A 20505-nucleotide genomic window follows, 5' to 3' on the forward strand; every position below is an offset into this window, starting at 1 on the left:
TTGCTTTTCAAAGAATCAACTTAAAGTTTCATTGATTCTCTATATTGTTTTTCAATTCTCTTTCTTCTTTATAATAAATGTGTTTCACCTACAAATTTCCCTCTAAGTACTGTGGCAGCCCATAAGTTGTGGCATCTTGTGTTTCTGCTTTCATTCACCTCACAGTATTTTCTAATGCCCTTGGTGATTTTTGTCTTTGATCCACTGGTTATTTATGAGTGTGTTAATTTCTAAATATTTCTGAATTTCCCAAATTTCTGTTATTAATTTCCAATTTCATTCCACTGTGGCTGGAGGACATACTTTACTTGATTTCAGTCCTTTTAAACTAATTAAAGCCTGTTTTGTGGCCAAGCATAAGGTCTATAATAAAGAATATTCCATGAACAATTGAGAAGAATATATATTTTTCTATTGTTAGGTGGAGTGTTCTGTGAATGTCTACTAGGTCTGTTTATTTAGACTATTCGAATATTTTACTGTCTTGTTGATCTTTATCCTACTTGTTCTATTCATTCTTGAAAGTTGGTTATTGAAGTCTCAAACTATTACTATTGACTTGTCTCTTTGGTCAGTTTTTGCTTCATGTATTTTGGGGCTCTGTTGTTACATGCGAATACGTATTTTATTGTCATAAAATCTCTCCTTTTGTCTCTAGAAATATAATTTTTAAAAGATGGCATAGAATTTAACAGAAGAAAACTTATATAGAGGTAGATGAGAAGTTTGTTCACAAAAGATTGAGGAAACATTCCTTTCACTGTGATCTAGAACTCTTAAAAGTCTTTAACTAAGGAAGGTGTTTTCTAATTCAAAAATTTCTCCTCTGCTCTAATCTTCAAATTACTTTAATTGCCTTTCTTCTCATCTTAGAATATCTGGAAGTTTTACTCCTGTTTTAGTCTTCGCTCCATAACCCCCATTCCTATTCCTGGCATATTTACTAGTAGGTTGGTAAACTAGTTCTAAATTTTAAAAAACTTCACTATAGTTACATCACAATATTTGATCTAGACCTAATCTTTAATAATGGCCCTAATGGTAAGAACATTACAATGACCACTCCCAAGAACAGAGTATTATTTTTCCCTCTTCCAACAGTTGATCAATCTAGGACTAAGACCCTGTTTTTGAGAGATGACTAAAATACCTTAATCCCAGACTACAATCAAGTAGTTCCAGATTTAAAGACTATGCTCTGTTCACTTTACCGGATTATACTCAATGCTTCTGACTAACTTATTTCTAGAGCTTAGCCATAAAAAGATACTTTCCACCTATGATGATTTTCAAGAGTTAATTTCCATCAACATTAAGAAAGGAATTCTGTTCTTTCATTGAAATATAGTTGATTTACAATGTTGTGTTAATTACTGCTGTACAGCAAAGTGATTCAGTTATACATATATATACATTCTTTTTCATATTCTTTTCCATTATGGTTTAATCACAGGATACTGAATATGGTTCCCTGTGCTATACAGTAGGACCTTGTTGTTTATCCATTCTATACATACCAGTTTGCATCTGCTAATCTCAAACTCCCAATCCATCCCTCTCCCACCCCACCTCGCCCTTGGCAACCACCAGTCTATTCTCTGTCGGTGATTCTGAAGAAAGAAAGTTGCTTATTTGCAACTTAAAAAAAGTTTTAGGAATCCATGCCAGCTTTTTCTTAGGATATGTTAAAAGAAAGCACTGACCATGAATCACAAGTTTCTGTCACAACCTCCCTGCCCATCCCTGCCTCATACATAGATTCCACACATAAGTGATACCATGCAGTATTTGTCTTTGGTTTATTTCTCTTAGCATAATGTCCTCCAGGTTCATCCATGTTGTTGTAAAACAAAGGTTCCCAATCAACAATTAAGAATTCCATCTAATGAGTGAGCCCTTATAAACAGAGCAACAATTAACTGATATATGAAATAAACTGATATATGTAATAAACCACCTTGCTCCTGAGTCTATAAACAATTGTGCTGTGAAATCAGTGATTTCAGTAATTTTCCTTTAATAACACTGATTATATACTTTGCAACACCAGTTTATCAAGTGGAGAGAGAAAAGAACATTAACAGAGAGAAATACACTCTAAAGAAACATTCAAGTTCCATTACAATGTTTCCTCCCTAAGAAGTACTTTTTCAGTACTAGAAACTGATTCTACCAAATACTGCTGAAATAAGAGGCCAATGTCTAAAATTTAGAATAAGTCTTTGTCAGATGAGCTGTCAGATTATTTAACGTCAGAATGTATATTTTACCTACATGTCTTTTCTTAGAAGAAAAATTTCGCTTTCCAGCTTAAAAAAATTTTCTTAACTATTCCATTAATTATTCTTGTTATATAGTTAGTTATTATGTAACTTTAGAAAGTGTATTTTACCAAACTGAGGGGGAAAATTTTACTACTTACCCTTTTCTTTATTGCCATTGGTATTATGCAAGAAGTCTCCATCAGAACGTGTTGTAGGAAAGTCATCTTCATCATCTTCTACCACTAAGTAAAATATATTTAAAGATATCAGGATGAAAGCATATAGAAATTAACCAGTTTATTCTTATGTTCAACGGAGTAAATATACTCTGGATTCTGTGAGTACATGGTTTTATTCATCTTTGTATTTTCAGTGCTTATCAATGTATGCCCAATAAATATGCTGTGGAATGTCTTTAAATACATTCTTATAAAAACTGTACCCATTCTCATTTGTGTAAGGGATGATACTGAGATACGATTTATTCTGTCCTTTAAGTCTTCCTATCTCTTCCTCCTGACCTTGGGGAGATTTCATAGTTCTACCAGAGGCCTACAAAGACTGAAGAGGACAGTAATGGTACATGCAGAAGATACTTTATCTTGCCTCTAGGATATGCAGGGAAAATATAATGACTTATAGATGTGATATCAATTTTAATTCATCCCAATGTGTCTGTGCCTGGACATCCATTTTAACCTACCTAATTCCAGAAAATACAGAATCCCGTGTTCTTCCACATACCTCTTTCTTCTACGTACTATCCCTTTTTCTACTGCCTAACATACTTAATCCTCTGCACTATGTATTCCACTTCTTAGTGCAAATTTCTAAACCTCAGCCCCCAACCTTATTCTCTGTTTCTGAATGGCTTCTCTAGTTTATTATCATTTGAGGAACTCCCTTTCTACAGAATAAATCTTCACTTTAAACTAATGTCTTACTCCTTGCCTATCTCTCTTTACATCAGGAGTAATTTGGCTCTATGAGGAACATTTCATCTATTTTTAACTCTCTCTCCAATGGATGCAAAGCCCACTACTATTCCTTACTCCCTCCTGTGACTAAATGGTAGTAATTACTATGGAAAATACCTTTATTCTGTACTACAATTTTCTAATTACTGGGCTATTTCATTTTTTTCATCACCTGAAAATTTTGCACTCATCTATAACAACTTTTTCAAATCATAAGCTGCTATTATCTACTAACACCTACTATTTTATAACCAGCTAACTGCTAACAGTATCCAACTGACATTTTTCTTTTCCACATCCATCATTCCTACAGACTTCAGTATCCATATTGAAGCCTCTGCAAACGCCTTAGTTCCAAGATTAATCAAATTCCCAGATTCTGTGGATCTCTGTCTTTTCATCAATGATTTGCAAATATGGTCAATTCTAAGAAATTAACTACTACAGTGCTGCTCTGATTTTAAATCATTACTGATTTTAAATCATCAGACAACATCCTGACCTTGACTCATTACTAATCTGATTAACTGCTCTTAAATACTGAAATGTCTGCATTTCACTTGTCTCCTCAGTATCTACCTTGGGTTCCTAAAGATTCACTTTCATATCTCTAACCATCCAATAGCCTAGTACTACCAAACAGGGATTTTCAGCCTTCTTTTTCTAGTAAATACTCAAAATATAAGACTGATGAAAACAAGAGCTGCTCTGGCTAAAAGAGTGGCCCTCCCCCTTTCCTTCCCAACCAAGCACTCCTTGTCCATCATTGAGGCACCTTTAAGGGATGCCTGACATGATTTAAAACCACTGTCCTAATACAAATCTCCCATCCCAATCAGACTGGTCTCCCTTACCAGCCCTCAAATCTATTATGCTAAATTCCATCTCTGGATCTTGTACATTTCTGCTTTCATTATCCCTGCAATAATCCAAATCAACCACATTAATAATAGCAACTATTATTGATTTTTTGCTATTAAGCACAGGGCTAATATACATATTCTGATTTAAATCTCACAATCATATGTGCTGGATACAACATCCATGTTACAGAGGAAAGAGATGTGCAGAAATGTTAAGTAATCTACTTCAAGTCATCAAACTAATAATGAATAGAAGAGCAAGATTAGAACCTTTATGTTTAATATGGTATATATGTCTTGTTTTAAAATATATGTTTAGGTCAGAGATAATGTCTTCTACTTCTGTAATCCTAGAGTATCTGGACCTAAATGGTTAATTAAATCTTACTGAAGTGTGGGGTGTGTGTATGTGTATGTGTGTGGTTAAGTCTCCTTACTAGCAATTACGATAAAACTTTTTAAATGAAAACATTGAACACCTAAAATGAGAGCTTGCTATTATCATTTCAATGACACACTTAATGAAGAACAGTGAGTCTTCTTAAAAATTTTTTAAGTCACAGATAATTTAGTCTTGATAATTTAGTGAAAGTACATCTATAGAGATCCTTAGGTCAGCAATTCCAGTCTATAGTCGAAGTAGGAAACTATGGTCCATGTTCTTATTTCACCTTTACCCAGCACGTACTCTTAAAAACATTTCTTAAAATAGCCATTTATAGGGAAATCAGTTGTTATATGCTGAATTGTGCCACAACCAAATTCATATGTTGAAGTCCTAACCTTCCTGTACTCCAAAATGTGACTGGACTTGGAGATAGGTCTTTACAGAGGTAATCAAATTAAAATGAGGTCATGAGGATGGGCCCTACTTCAATATGACCAGTGTCCTTATAAGAGGAGGAAATTTGGACACAGACACTTACAGAAGGCAGATGATGTGAAGACACAGGGAGAAGATGATCATCTACAAACCAAGGAGAGAGGCTTAGAACAGATCCTTCCCTCATGGCCCTCAGAAGAAACCAAACTTGCCAAAACCTTGATCTCACATTTTTAGCCTCCAAAACTGTGAGGAAACACACTTCCGTTGTTTAAGCCACACAGTCTATAGAGTACTTTGGCAATGGCATCCCTAACAACTAATACATTAGTCTATGACTGCTGCTATATAATAAAACATGAATAATGTTTAAAAATATTTTTCAAATCTTCTACACAACATGGTTATTATTACATCCCAACTTCCACTCCTTCCACTATCACTTTTGTCTTTAAAATGCTATATATTATTGACGTCAATCATTTAAAAATAAACAAGGAATCCAAACCTGTATACATCCTGTTTTAGTTTAAAGGGCTATTTGCAAGCAAATGAAAGTTGATGTGTAATGTCTAATTTGACAAAAAAAAAAGTATACATACTTTTTTAAATTAATGAGAAATAGAAGTTCAACTGTCTTTATTTTTAGAGAAATAAATATTAAATGTTAAAGAACCAAAAACTTAAAAGTGCATCAAATATAAAGAACTTCAAGGATACTTCAGGTAAAATTAAGTGCTTTAAGAGGAATATGGGCTTCCGCTTCAGGCAAAGATGGAATAACAGGGAGAGAATTTATACTCTAGCATGAAACTAAAAAATCAGACAAAATATATGAAACAATGGTTTTCAAGATACTGGATATTAGGCAACAAAGGACAATGATCCCTAAGGGCTGGGGATCAAATGATGTGAGCGCTGTGAATGCTCCAGCTTACTGCCATGGGAGAGTTTCCAAGCTGTAGAGTAATGAGGAACCCAGGAGGAGCCTGGTAGACTCTCTGAGGTGAAGAAATGGAGCTGAGAATCCAGAGAGACAAAGGACAGTAGAGTTCACAAGGCAGAGTACTTGGGAGGAGAGAACTGTACAGAGAGAGAACTCTGGAGATGGGCAGAAGGTCCCCCTGAGTATTTAGCAGAGTACTGACAGCACATACAAGTTGAGGGACTATAGAGGTCATAGAAAGAACCATCTGAGAGGATTCCACCAGGGAAGAGTACCCAAAGCGTATGTGGGGCAGGGAAAAGCACCTGTTCCTATAACACAGACCTGGAATAATTCACAGGGAATTGGCTAGAGAATGCGAAACTGCCTTGGCACAGTCTTAGGCAGAAATGGAAATACATTATTCTAAGGTTCTTAAACAATACAGGAGGTGGGTATATTACTTGAAGGGAGACTGTAATAACTTAAATGTGCATACTATAAAGCCTAAAGTAGCCATATAATAACAAAGAGTATACCTAAAAAGCCAACAAAGGAGATAGAAAACGGAATTATAAAAAATACTCAATCCAAAAGAAGGCAGAAAAAGGGAACAAAGAACAGAGAAGACAAAAAGAATATGTAAGAAGGGGTGAGCTCACGTCCTTCTACTCCACCATCTTGCCAGCAAGTCAACAAAAAGAATATGAATTCAGATCAAAGACATTTAATAAGACCAAGAAACGAAACCATGTTAGGCAACTTAGTTATACTGGGTATGAACTCAGAATGATTTAGTAATACTGTTATGAGTAGTTCATTTTTGCCCATTGTAACAAACTAAGAGAAAAACTAAAGAACAGATATTGACAACACCAGTAATATTTAGCAGTAACAAATGAAAAGTAACTTCAAAATTCACATAACTAAAGATCATCTCTCTTAAAAAAAAACTCACTAAAATTACTTTTACATGTGTATGTAATTCCATTATTGACTTCTTCTATGAGAAAAAGGCCAGAGGAAGGGAGGGTGACAAAGGGAAGGAGAGAAAAAGAGGTAAAGAGGGAGAGGAAGAGGAAGAGCAAGGGATGAAAAGATCGACTGATTCCAGATCTGGAGGATTTAACATAAACATATGCTTGTCTCTAAGACTTGTCATAGGGTACATTTATTAGACATAATCATGTGAAATGCCCCATATTATCAAGATGATATTATATTTTTTAATGGAATAAAGAGTTCAAAAACCATTTTAAAATCTTCAATGATATCTGGTATGGGTGATCAGATTAATTAGGATGTTATTCAAGTAGACAAGTTATGTGGACACTGAAATCTGTTACATTAGAGGTGTACAGCGAAAGTGACTATAATTACCTTCATCACTTAAAGACATTACCCTTAAGATCAAGAGGCTTTAAATAGTGGTAATAGCCTAATTAACCTTTATCCCTTTGAAGTTCATCCTTGGAGACAGCATCAGCACAGGCATCAAAGTACTTCTGTAGAGTATCGACTTGTCTGCATAGGATATCTCTAAAGGTTTCCATTTCAGCCAATTTCTCACGTAAACTGTGGCCCTTCTGCAAAACACAAAACGGGGAGATGTAATCCAAGTTAACAAAACTAGAATTTGTTTATTCTTAGTCCCATGGTATTTCACCACCTTTTAAGGTCTGTATCTTACTATTGAGGGCATGGAGTAGGGAGAGTTGTCAAGTTCAATGTATTATTTCCAGGGACAGACTTGAAACTCAGTAATTAATGGCTTGATAGTGATAAGCCTGAAGGAAATGAGAGCAAGCCTGACAACTTGCCACTACAACATTTAATATTTTCAAATTAAACACTGTGATGATAAATTGTGAAAGACTTTAAAATGGGCAAAAATATTACTGGGTGTCCTTTGAAAGGAATAGTAAGTATCATCCATGATACTTACTGGGTGCCTGATCATATAGAAGTCTTTGATTTCATTGCATTTGAGCTATTTTACAACTCTTTAAGTCATAGAAAACTGAGAGTAATGTAAATGATTCTTGTCCATAGAAAAGCAAATGAACTTTGTCCAGTGGAGGTACACTGGTTACTAATGTGTGACTATTGATTAGTTTTGCATATATTAGCAAAATCATTTCAGCATTCCTCACATTCTTCTTTGAACTACATTTTTTCTTTAACATCTTATTTCATTAATGAATGAAACAAAATCTCTGACGTGTGTTCATTTTATTTTTATGAGTCATGATTTTACCTCTTAAAAAACTATTCTGTAACAACTTCAAATAATTTACATTGTAGGAAAATTCTTTCAAAAAACTTATTCTATCAAATAAGTTCTGTTCACAACATTCAGTACTAAAGCATTCATAACCACAAACCTTGAATGAAGACGTGGATGTTGCAGAATAGCCACTTGCTCCAGACACCAGTGACACCATTGAGCCATGTCGACGCAAGCTGGATTCAGATCCATATCCAGACTCAGTCTAAAAAGGAAAGTAAACTACATGAAAAAAATTAAATAAAAAATACTTAATCATCACAAGAAAAGAACTTTTTAACTACGTGAGGTTATGGATGTTAACTAAACTTACTATGGTAATCCTTTCACAATATATACATATATCCAATAATTATGCTGTAAACCTTAAACTAATACAATGTTATATATCAATTATATCTCAATAAAGCTGGAAAAATACTTAAGAGAAAACAAAAGTTTCCCTATAAATTAATAAGGTTATTGCAAAAAAATTTTTTGTTAAGGTTACCGTAACAATAATTAGTAGTTTGAGTTCACTCAAGAAATACAGGCAATCCGCTGGCATAAGCAATGCTTTCAATTCCTAACTGCCACTTCATTTAGAAATTTACTGAATACCAACTACATGCTGGGCTAGTTGGCTAAAAGAGTTTAATAATAGGAAAACTACCTACAGAAGGTAAATTCATAGAGACAGAAAGTGGAACAGTGGTTATCAGGGGGCTAGAAAGAGGGGAGAATGAGGAGTTAGAATTTACTAGGTACAGAGCTGGAGTTGGAGAAGATGAAAAAGTTCTGGAGATGGATGGTGATGGTGGTGATGGTTGAACAACAATGTGAATATACTTAATGTCACAGAATGAAATGACAGATCGTCATGCATATTTTACCACAATAAAAAATTTTGGTAGAACAAGGACCAAAAAAAAAAAGGAAAACTTCTTTATAGATGAATTATTTACCCTGACACAGCTCAAATACCACTGTCTCAATGAAGCCTTTCCTATTATTCCAGATAGTCTGTCTCTGTATTCTCAACCATTCTTAACATATCATGATTATGGCATTTGCCACTCAATTTTAATAGTTTACATTTTGTAACTACTAGTGGACTTGTACCTTCTGTAAGAAGACTGTATTTCTTCCATTTTTGTAGCCACCTTGACAGTTCATGGCACAAAGAAAATCCCCAGTTTTGCCAGTCTATTCTGTAATCACATCATAGAAGATAACTGAACTCTTTTTGGGGTTTAGTTAGACTCAGAACTGTGATCTAATTTTGATGGAGTTGGCAATCTTTAAAGTATCAATTTTGCATCCCATCCTCCTTAGGAAAATGCAGTACTAAAAACATGGACAAAAGAATTAAACATTTGAAAAAAACAACTTCCAAGTACCTAAAACCTGCTCAAGTATTTTGGGATCTCTGATTTCTTCCTGCTGTTGTTATTCTTTTACAAGTACTGTGCATAATTTTAATCCTAGACACTAAACTTAAGAGGTAAAATAATATCTAATCATTTTTGGCATCACACCTAGTGCAGCTTCTTAAAAATTCAAGCTTCCAGTACATACCGGTCGCTAAAGATTCAAAGATTGTCATACTTTAATAATGCCTGTTCATAAAATACTCTACCTATAAACGGTACTGCAATATATTCCTAACTCTTAATTTACTAACAAATTACATATAAACTCATGACTAGATGGAATCAAAGGTACAATAGATTGAACCTCAATAAATTAGCTAAAGAAAAATAGGTAAGCTTGTTTCAGTATCACAGAATCCCACAAAAAGAAAATTCTAATTACAGAAATCATGCAATTCATAAAAAAAATAAGACTTCTTATCAAATAATGTCCTGGAACAAAGGTACTGAGCTAGGTTCCTTAACTAAAATGGCTCTAGTTTCTCTTTCTCGTTTGACAATAATGCTAACTTTCTAAGTATAGTGTTTCTACATTTTAATTGTTGTACTGGTTTGGTAAAGTTTTTCGTTAGATTTAAATATAGAAGATTGGAATTAAAAATAAGAAAAATCTGGGCTTCCCTGGTGGCACAGTGGTTGAGAGTCCGCCTGCCGATGCAGGGGACACGGGTTCGTGCCCCGGTCCGGGAAGATGCCGCGGAGCGGCTAGGCCTGTGGGCCATGGCCGCTGAGCCTGCGCGTCCAGAGCCTGTGCTCCGCAGCAGGAGAGGCCACAACAGTGAGAGGCCCGCGTACCACAAAAATAAATAAATAAAAATAAGAAAAATCTACCTGTGATGGACCAAAAATATAAGGTACGTACTTCAGCAATCACTTATCTCAGACACGTATATGTCATTCATTTCTCAACATAAATTAATCTGAACCGTCCATTTAAGTACAAAACTACCCCATAATTTACAATCAAAATTTTATTTAAAAACAAATTTTGGATATTTATTTGAAAAATATTTAAAACCAAACAATTTCAAATCCAAATCCAAATGAATCTACTCTCTCCATTTACTTGCTTTATATCAATGAGTCCTAAACGGAGTAAGTCAAAACTTTAAAATCTTGAAACAAAATATAAACACTACAAAGCTTTACTAAATGTTTTTTGACTATGAAACATACTTCTTACATCCTTGCCTGTTTTTTCAGGTTCCACGATTTCAAAACAGTAATATCTCCTTACAACAAAGACATGATAGAACAAAACACTCTACTACAGCAATACTGTTGCTATACATTTTAAGTAATGGATAGTAAATGAATGTTGAGGCTACGAGTTTAGAGTAATTGTATTTCTACCTTTAATAAAGTTTCACTTAAATAAGCTGCATTATAAATTATATACATCATTCCAAGGAAAAAGAAAATAAAGTATATTCATGAAGACCAATTCCATTTTATTCAATTTAAATAATGGGGATTCATTTGTCACTCTATGTCAGTATCTGCACTGGGATAACTTTTAAAATAAATAATTTAAGTGTTTAACAAATACACACATGCACATACAAATGAATTCTCACTGTTTAAAAACCGGTCATTCTGGAAATGTCTATAATTGTGCCAATGATGCTATCATTGCATAAAAGATTCCTGATGGTACTACCACAATATTTAGAGTAATTTTATGATACAGCCACAAAATGGAGCTATCTAAAATCATTTCAGGGAGTTGCAGAATAAAACTTTTAAAGCTGTTTCACTACTTCAAAGAAATAGCTATAAACTGTATAATTAAGCTTGACTGCCTTTCGTAGTCACATGACATGGCTCTGATTTAGTACTGGATTTCTCTCAAAAATCCAATCTATCATTAAGATATCAGTATTTTAGAAACACTTCGTCACAGGGGCTAAAATGATTCTAAAAGATAAGTTATAAAACTATTCTGAAAAGCAGCAATGTTGTTGACATCTATTTGGCTTTCCAAGATGTCTACTTTAAGGCAACAATACTCATTCTGAATTTAACAAGGTCTGCTTTTCAAAGGTGGGGGTGAGGGAAATTTCCAAGGATGGAAATGGGAAGAAATTACTTCATGGTCACAACCGATATACACTGTTAAATGTTCCTCAAAGTCTTGACATGCCTTTAAAATCTCATTGGTATGATTTTAGGGATAATACTTTAAAGGCATGCTGGCTTTTTCTTAACCCTATTCTTCCATAAGAAAAAAGTAGAGCTTACTTACAAGCTCTAATCACCAATACAGTATTTTTGAAAATACCAGTTTCCATCTAAAATTAATAATGTGGAATTCAAATACAGTTACTATAGGAATATTTCCTTTCAACATACACGCTTTAAGATCCCTCACACAAATTGCTTTGCAAAAAAAACCCTTCTTTCCCAAATTTGTGTGTTTGTAAGCAGTATTCCTCAACATGTTTTGCATGAACATACAATGACATTTTGGTTCAATGAAACACTTATTGAACATGTCCCGTATAGAACAAGGCTGGGTTCTTTTAAATATTACAGTAATGAGGCCACACCTCTGTTATAACATTCCTCCTTATTTTGGGGGTGGGGAGTGTAATCTTTTGGCCACTAGAGGGGGTCAGTAGCACTTTCCAAGCAGTATACTTGGAAAGCTGACACAAAGGTTACTATTGGTCAAAGTACAATAGTAACCTTCAGACTAAATCCCTTGCATGTATGTACCTGTACTTTCTGTATCTTGATTTTCTGAGAACACCTAAAATCTTGATAAATTAAGTCATATAGTTCAAAGTTATGAATTTAATAAAGGACCAGAAATGCCTAAGAACTGATTGAAAACTCCCTTAAAGTCACAGCTAAATTTTATAGTTTGGCTTATTCATGCAGGAGATAAACATATATTTTCATTTTGCACAGTTTGTTCATCAGCCTATCTATACTCCAAAAAACAGTGGTATAAAATAAAGGAAATAGGTTGGCTTATTATTTTTTTTTCATAGCACCTGCCTTTTGAAGAACTTATTCATTTTCCTAATAACACTCTCCAGCAAGAAGCACAGCAAAATAACTGAGAAAGAAATTAACTTCCTCATGGTGTCAAAAATTACCTATTTTGTGGCATAGTCTCCCTATTGTTTCTTCCCATTTTAATCATGGGAAGAGAGAAAATAGAAGATTAAATGTTAACATTAGAACAATGGAGCATTTTCCAGAAACTGAAATTCTGAAACCCATAATAAAACCAAATGCATTTTAACATTAGAACAATGGAACATTTTCCAGAAACTGAAACTCTGAAACCCATAATAAAACCAAATGCGCTTGCTATGTTGCCAGCACCCACACATCTACTTTCAATATTAATATTTTAAAGCAAACCACATGAGAAGACACTATAGCCAGGAGAACAATTTAATCAATAAAATTATGGTTTACAGTATCATAATAAGTTACAATGGCAACAATTTTATTTATGATTGTAGGTAAACATATATTATTTGCTATAATAAAATTTGGCATGATAATTTCACGTTTATAAATATTAAAATCTCATCTATTTAGCCTTTCAAATACGTATGGATCCCCCGATAGCCTCTGAAATATAAAGAACACAATGATAACAGAGAGAAGACCTGCTCGACTGTCACTGTCACCACTATACAACTAGGCAAGTCAGTCATTACTTTCCTGGACTTAATTTTTTTTTAATTAATTAATTTAGTTTGGCTACGCTGGGTCTTTGTTGCAGCACCCGGGCTTCTCTAGTTGCGGTGTGCAGGCTTAGTTGAGGTATGTGGGATCTTAGTTCCCCGACCAGGGATCGAACCCGGGCCCCCTGCATTGGGAGCACAGAGTCTTAACCACTGGACCACCAGGGAAGTCCCCTGGACTTAATTTTCTTATCTTTAAAATGATATGGCTAGTCTAGAATTATAATTCTCTATACTAAACCTAAATACCAAAACTTAGGCTAAAAATGTATACATCCAGTGGAGGCCAAATATAAGAAAGTCATTTGTTGAACCAGCTGGGAAGATTAAAACGTAACACAATTGGACTTCCCTGGTGGCACAGTGGTTAAGAATCTGTCTGCTAAGCCCACACGCCACAACTACTGTGCCTGCACTCTAGAGCCTGCGAGCCACAACTACCGAGCCCGCATGCCATAATTACAAAAGCTCGTGTGCCTAGAGCCTGTGCTCTGCAACAAGAGAAGCCACCGCAACGAGAAGCCCATGCATTGCAACGAAGAGTAGCCCCTGCTCGCTGCAACTAGAGAAGAGCCTGCACAGCAATGAAGACCCAATGCAGCCAAAAAATAAATAAATAAATAAATTTTTATTTAAAAAAACACTATTTATTCAGAAGAGCAACACTAATAATGTATCAGATGAGGAAAGGTTCAACCTACAATGTTTTCCAGAAATTGCAGTACCTCATGAATCAAAGAAATTTTAAAATATATTGAAGAAAATGGTATTATAAAAGATTTTATCCATTTCTAACTGCTTAGAACCCAGCAGCAATACAGTTAACTTCACTGAGTAGAACATTTGCTTACCCTCAAGATACTTTTCTCAAATCATACTGGAATGTTTCCTAGTCATTCTTGTATCATAATTTAAAAACCAGTAACAAATAAAATACTTCCTTTGAAGGTCATTTATGGACCTTAGTTGCGGACCTTACTTGGTTATTCATTTTGCATTTTCTTCTCATAAGCATGAGATAAGCTTTCCTTTACAGAAATATCTAAATAAGCAATGTTGTAGTGATATGAGGCTGGAAGGGTTAACCAAGGCCTTATTGCACACCCTAGTTAAGTGTTAAAAGAATGCTAGGGGGGTAAAAGAAAATAAGACACTGCCTATGGAAATCCAAAGTACTAAAAAAATGCCCAAATACAAGATGATACTGTAGAAGTAGAGAGTTAACAATAGCTGCCTCTACTCTCCTTGATTTCAGAGCTTCCTCTTTCTTACAGTTTTAATTTAGGGTTTTGAACTCCATGACACATTGTTTTACCTATAGGAGAAATTAAAGTAGACGTAACAGGAAGCTATGAGTACAGCCTCTGCACCAAAAGCTTTTTAAGAACCCAATCCATGATACAAAAGATACAAAGTTAGTTACATAAACTAACTTTGACACTCTGAAACTCAGTCTTATCTTTTAAACCTTCCCCCTTAAGTCCAATTGTCATTTCTTAATGACATTAAAATGGAGGTAATGGGCTTCCCTGGTGGTGCAGTGGTTGAGAGTCCGCCTGCCGATGCAGGGGACGCAGGTTCATGCCCCGGTCCAGGAGGATCCCACATGCCGCGGAGCGGCTGGGCCCGTGACCCATGGCCGCTGAGCCTGCGCGTCCGGAGCCTGTGCTCCGCAACAGGAGAGGCCACAGCAGTGAGCACTGAGTTACTTTGCGTACCACAAAAAAACCAACCAAACAAACAAACAAACAAAAACAAAATGGAGGTAAGAAATAACTAGATAAATCAAATGAGGCTGTATAAAGGAAGACTGCTAAGCAATTTTTCCACCCTAGCTTTAGAAGGTGAATACTAAAGGATAAGGGAGATCTTTCTTGTTTTGCTTTGAGAAGAGGGCTGATGAAAGAGTTGAGCAATTTTACATGGATATTTTATATATAAATTTCAGAGAGCCACCCTGGATAAATTATAACACCAAATACCAATAGTAAAAGCTAATACTTAGGATACTTACTTTGTGCCAGGCATGATGCTAGTGCTTTAAGTGCATTATCTCACTTAATCCTTTCAATAGTCTAAGTAAAATGGGCACTAATATTATACCCATTTATAGGTGATTTTACATAATAAGTCATGCAAATGATAAGTAAGGGAGCCAGGATTTAATTCCAGATTCAAGGGCCCATGATGTTAATCATTACTATGTTGCTTCAACATCCAGAGACTTTGCTTCTACTTCTCTCAAATCTGTCCCTTTCTCTATTTTCCCAATGCCATTTTCTAGTTATGGTCACCTAGTGTCTCATTTGGATAAATCCTCCAGATTTCTAACTACTTTTAGTCTTGTTCCTCTTGAAATCCTTTCTAGTGTAGCCAGAGTGGTCCTTTAAAAACAGACATCTGATTCTTCACTTTCTGTTTTAAATCCTATTTGGCTCCATATTTTCCTTGGATCAAGTCCATACACTGCTTATAGGTCCCTGTTAGAGGTAGAAGTACAATTAAACTAAACTACTATCAGCCTCCATATTCACTTATTATCCATTATTTAAAATGTGTTGTATCAGTACTGTTGTAATGAAGTCTTTTGTTCTAGCATCTGTTTGTTGTAAGGAAATATGTCTTGAAATAGTAGAACTTGAAGAAATAGACAAAGTTATAAGAAATGTGCTTTATAGTGAAGAAATCTTTAATAATATTTTGTAATATTTATATTACATCATAAGTGCTTAATAAGTGTTAGCTACCATTCCTTCTTCACCTTCCCACAAAGGCAGGATATTCCTTTATATCTCTACTCCAGAAACACTTATACAGAGGAAAATAAATGTAAAAAGAAGCTAGCAGGAGATGTAACAAAATACCAACACTGCTCATTAACTTTCTTAATTTATGATTTGTCCTAGAGAAAAGGGCCAATGTAAATGTATTTTCTTTTAGAAGGAAGTTTCATAGGCACAAAATAAAAAGGTCATAATCCCATTCTTTTTATCTAATTGCAAAGAGACGACAGTGGTAAAACAATTAATATTACTTTTTGAGGCTCCCTTAAATGTCCCAATAAGAGAAAAAACAGATTTAATATGTATAAGTAATACTCGCAGGATTGCTGAAACGTTAAGATGGTATTTGGCTAGGGGACTTGAACCATTAATTCTTTCCTGCAAGGATCCTAAAAGAAATAGATGCACATAAAACAATGGTCAGTAAATGAACATTCTTAATTATTCTGGAGCTTTGGTCCCAAACTTAAATTTTCTATAATTCCTTTCTTAGGGGGTAAGGGAGGAATGGAGATCTATATCAAACATGAAAAGATAGCCATAACTTACTGTTGAGTGAAGGAAAAGCTACAAAGCAGTATGGTATCGTTTATGTAAAACTCTAAGGCATACATGTAAAGAAATATTTGGAAGGAATCTTTACCAAGGATGAACAGTGGTCATTTCTATTTGGCCTAAATTTTCACTTTCTTTTTAATAGTTTTCAGTATTGTCTATATTGTTTGAATTTTATTACAGTAATCATATATCACCTCTACAAAAATAAAAACAAAAAAATAAAGTCACAGAATACATGTTTAATCTATCTCACTTAGAAAGGGCTAAAAAATTAATAATGCCAGTAAAGATGCAGTGAAAGGAAGATCTGCACATTCTGCAGATGGAATGTAGATCAGCACAATCTTTCTAGAAAATAATCTGGCAACATATATCAAAAATGCTTGTATCCTTAAGCCTAGCAATTCTACTTCTGATAATCTATTATGAGGACACAGTTAAACTACAGGAAAATACGTAGGAAAGCATTAAATACTAAATGCAAAAAAAAAAAAATTGAAACAATCTAAAGGTCTTATAATAAGCAAATGAGTACCAAAATGATAATACAATGAAATATCAATAAAGCTGTGTTATATGGACAAAATGATGTTAGATTTTTTAAAAAACAGGATATAAACTTGTTATTTCCATAATATTTTAGGGGTAAAATGTACAGAGAATAAGAAGGAAATACACCAAAATGAAGAAAAATTGTCTTGGTTATAAGACTGATGGTAGTTTTGTATTTTTTTTCCTTATAATTAACAAAAATTACTTTTAAAAACCAGTGCAAAAACCAATGAAATCTAATCAATAAAACTACTTGCAGGAATGGTTTTAAAAGACTTGCTAAGAATTTTTAGATCTAACTGTATGGGGAAGATTCTTCTTTTAAGGAGGCAGACTGATGATTTATTTTTTAGTATTCAACTACGCATCCATGAGAAAAAGCTGAAATTAACTAGAAAGGGGGGGGTGTATTACAAAAAATTGAGGTTGCTGTTCTTGGAATGTTACCACTCACTGATCAATGTTCTCATAATCCATTCAATTTCATTTTTATGCAAAATGGGAATAACACTTGCAGTGAAAGACTTCCAGGAGGATTAAATGATAACAGTGCCTAATTACTCATCTATCCCTGTATAGTTCAAAGGGGTGCTACTGAAGAGAACTAGGCTAGGGTATGAACAGTGATACAAGCATTCTTGCCAATGATCCTGTCTTGTCTGTCAAGAATGTGAACTTGCTATATGACTAAAAAATGACAGAATTTTTTTCAGTATAACATTTTAACCTGTAGAACATTCATTTACTTTGCTACCTATTCTTACGATTCTAACCCAATGCTGTCTTTCATACCTCAATACCAAACCAGCCCAGAATATTTACCAGGCAATAAAGACAACAGAAGCAAAATCATTTTTAAGCTATTAGCTAAAAAGATGTGTTTGGTGAAAAAGAGCAGTTTTGTGTTCCTTGATATTTTTAAGAAACATTTTCTCCCAGCTAATGTCCAATATACTCAGCAAGTAAAATTAGAAAATAGTTTCCACTGCTGTCAATATGCGTAAGCCATGCCACCCACCATTACTTTTCCACATCAGATATAGAAAAAGCAGAATCCCATCTGTCCTGGTGACTGTCAGAAATCTTCCCTCCTGATTAAATAAAAATTCAAATACAATACTGAAACACCATTTAAAAAAAAAAAAAGGACTTCTATAGCACACAGCCTCATTTTCTTTAATATTTTCTATAGTAACAATATGGAACAGTTATTCAACTCTAGATTAACTGTCTTTTTTTAAAATTTCTTATCTAAAGCAACATTCTGCAAGCAAATTACAGACTAATAAAAGAGAAATCAGCTGAACATCTAGTAATATTTACCTAAATTGTTAGTAGCAAATATGTGGTAAGCATTACAAAAACTTGCAAGTTTGGTAAAATCTATACAAAATTATAGAATACCTTTTCAGAACATTTTATTTGTATAACTGCCAATCCCACTCTATCCTTTAAGTACAAGTAAATATACAATTCATTATAATTGGACCTAGGGTGGCCAATAGTAACCTGGAGTAAAAAGGCAATCGGGTTTTCTCAAGACATTTACTTTAGGAAATGCCAAGAGATCAGGGCAGAGAGCGGCAGGAATTGAAGCCGAAAAGAAGCCGAAAGTAGGAAAAGGTCATGACAAAGCAAGGAAAAACAAACTAAGTAGGACGGGAGAGCAAAACACAGATAAACAGGAGCCATGAAATAGAGAAGAAATAACAGAATGAAACTAAGCTACATTAACTGTAGGTGGGGGCAGGTGATTGAGTAACTGAGTTTTGTTAACAATAAAAGCACTCAGAAACAAGTGTACAGTTCCAGCTTTCTTTGCAGGTAAGGCATTATAAATTTTCTTGGTTCCTGGCAATATTCCCATTTTTCAAGGTAACATGGGTTGGCCTGTACCCCCTGTACCCTAAAAAGCTTAACTAAAAATGGATGAACCTATGACATCAATACTTGTGAGATGTTTTCAAACTTTCAATACTCACTTGATCTAGACAGACAACTATGCTCAGCTTTAGCAGATTCTACGAAATTGTTTCACCAGTTTACACCTGTTGTACCACAGCCTCACCAACACTTGGTGTTACATCTTTTTATTTTTTAAGCCACTCAGATGGGCATATGCTGGTATCACTGCTTTAAATTTGCACTTCCCTGATGACTAATGGCACTGACTACCTTTTCATATGTTCATTACCCATTTGGATATCCTCTTTATGAAGTGCCAGATCAAGACTTTTGGCCTTTTTTTTTTTAAATTGTGCTGTGTAAACTTTTCTTATTGACTTGTAAGACTCTCCGTACCTTTCTGACATCAAATGTTGTCAAATTATTTCTCCTCAACTAACCACACAGTTAATATGATTAGCTACCTAAATATCTTTATTCACTGTTCCATGTAAAATCCTGATTCTTCCTTTACTATCTTGGTAAAAGATAAACACCTTCCTCAGATAAAAGAACCTGGCTGAAAACTACAAATTAGTGACATTTATTCCCTCTTTTTAAGATGATATACTTCATTAAGTATTTAGGTGACGTATGGAAGTACAAATGCAAATGTTGGCTCAGGTGAATTCAGCTTTTGCATGCAACAAAATCGTAGGCAACAGAAACTAAAAAAGTTATTTTAAAAGCCCTTGACAGTAGAATTATTTTTATTCCCAGAACACTAAGAATATGAGTTAATACCATGTTTTCTTTCTTGATTTCACCAACCTTTAAAATCATGGTAGTATGACACTATCTACATTTAGGTGTTAAAAAAAATTTACTAACCATGTATGGATTACTGCAAGCAATTTAGCAATTAACTCCCACTGTTAGAAACTAACCAAATTTCTTATCTTGAGAGAAACATCCGGAGACATAATGAAGGTTTTTTGCTGGTTAATAAAGTTCAGTTGTGATACCACCTACTTGGGTTTTTCTACAACTTATTTGAGAAAATGGCAAAGCCCTGACTACTCCGGCAGCTAGTTACTGGATTTTCACTTCCCTCAAAAATTAAAATTCTTGAATGTAAAGGAGAAGTAAAATTTGATTCCATCTTCTTCCCTTCATCACTGTGGTAATGATGAAAATAATGTAAAAGAAAAATTGGTTCTAGTCCACTGACCCCATGAAATTACTTATATAAAGTGTACACTAAAAAATAGTAGTTTTAAGCCTTTGCCAATTAATCAGATTCAAAATTGCAAAGCTAAGTTTACATGATAATCATTTATAAAGCAGACAAGTATAGAAAGAACCTCTAGAATCTGTTAAGAAATTTTTCCAGTATTATAGTTGGTTAAAAATGGCAAACGGGGGACCTCGCTGGTGGTCCAGTGGTTAAGACTCCAAGCTTTCACTGCA

At 34.4% G+C, this 20505-nt stretch overlaps 1 protein-coding gene across 4 annotated transcripts in view; it reads right to left on the minus strand.

Annotated features, from left to right (window-relative positions):
* Positions 1-20505, minus strand: part of CERT1 (ceramide transporter 1) — a 127981-nt gene that overhangs the window by 63292 nt on the left and 44184 nt on the right. For all 4 annotated transcript variants that reach the window (XM_060143140.1, XM_060143139.1, XM_060143137.1 and 1 more), the window contains 3 exons: positions 8237-8344; positions 7300-7438; positions 2423-2506 (listed from right to left, as the gene is read on the minus strand). In XM_060143140.1, coding sequence (XP_059999123.1) covers positions 2423-2506; positions 7300-7438; positions 8237-8344 — 331 coding nt within the window. The remainder of the gene's footprint in view (positions 1-2422; positions 2507-7299; positions 7439-8236; positions 8345-20505) is intronic.

Source organism: Lagenorhynchus albirostris, chromosome 3, assembly GCF_949774975.1.
Source record: "Lagenorhynchus albirostris chromosome 3, mLagAlb1.1, whole genome shotgun sequence".
In the NCBI taxonomy this organism is placed as follows: domain Eukaryota; kingdom Metazoa; phylum Chordata; class Mammalia; order Artiodactyla; family Delphinidae; genus Lagenorhynchus; species Lagenorhynchus albirostris.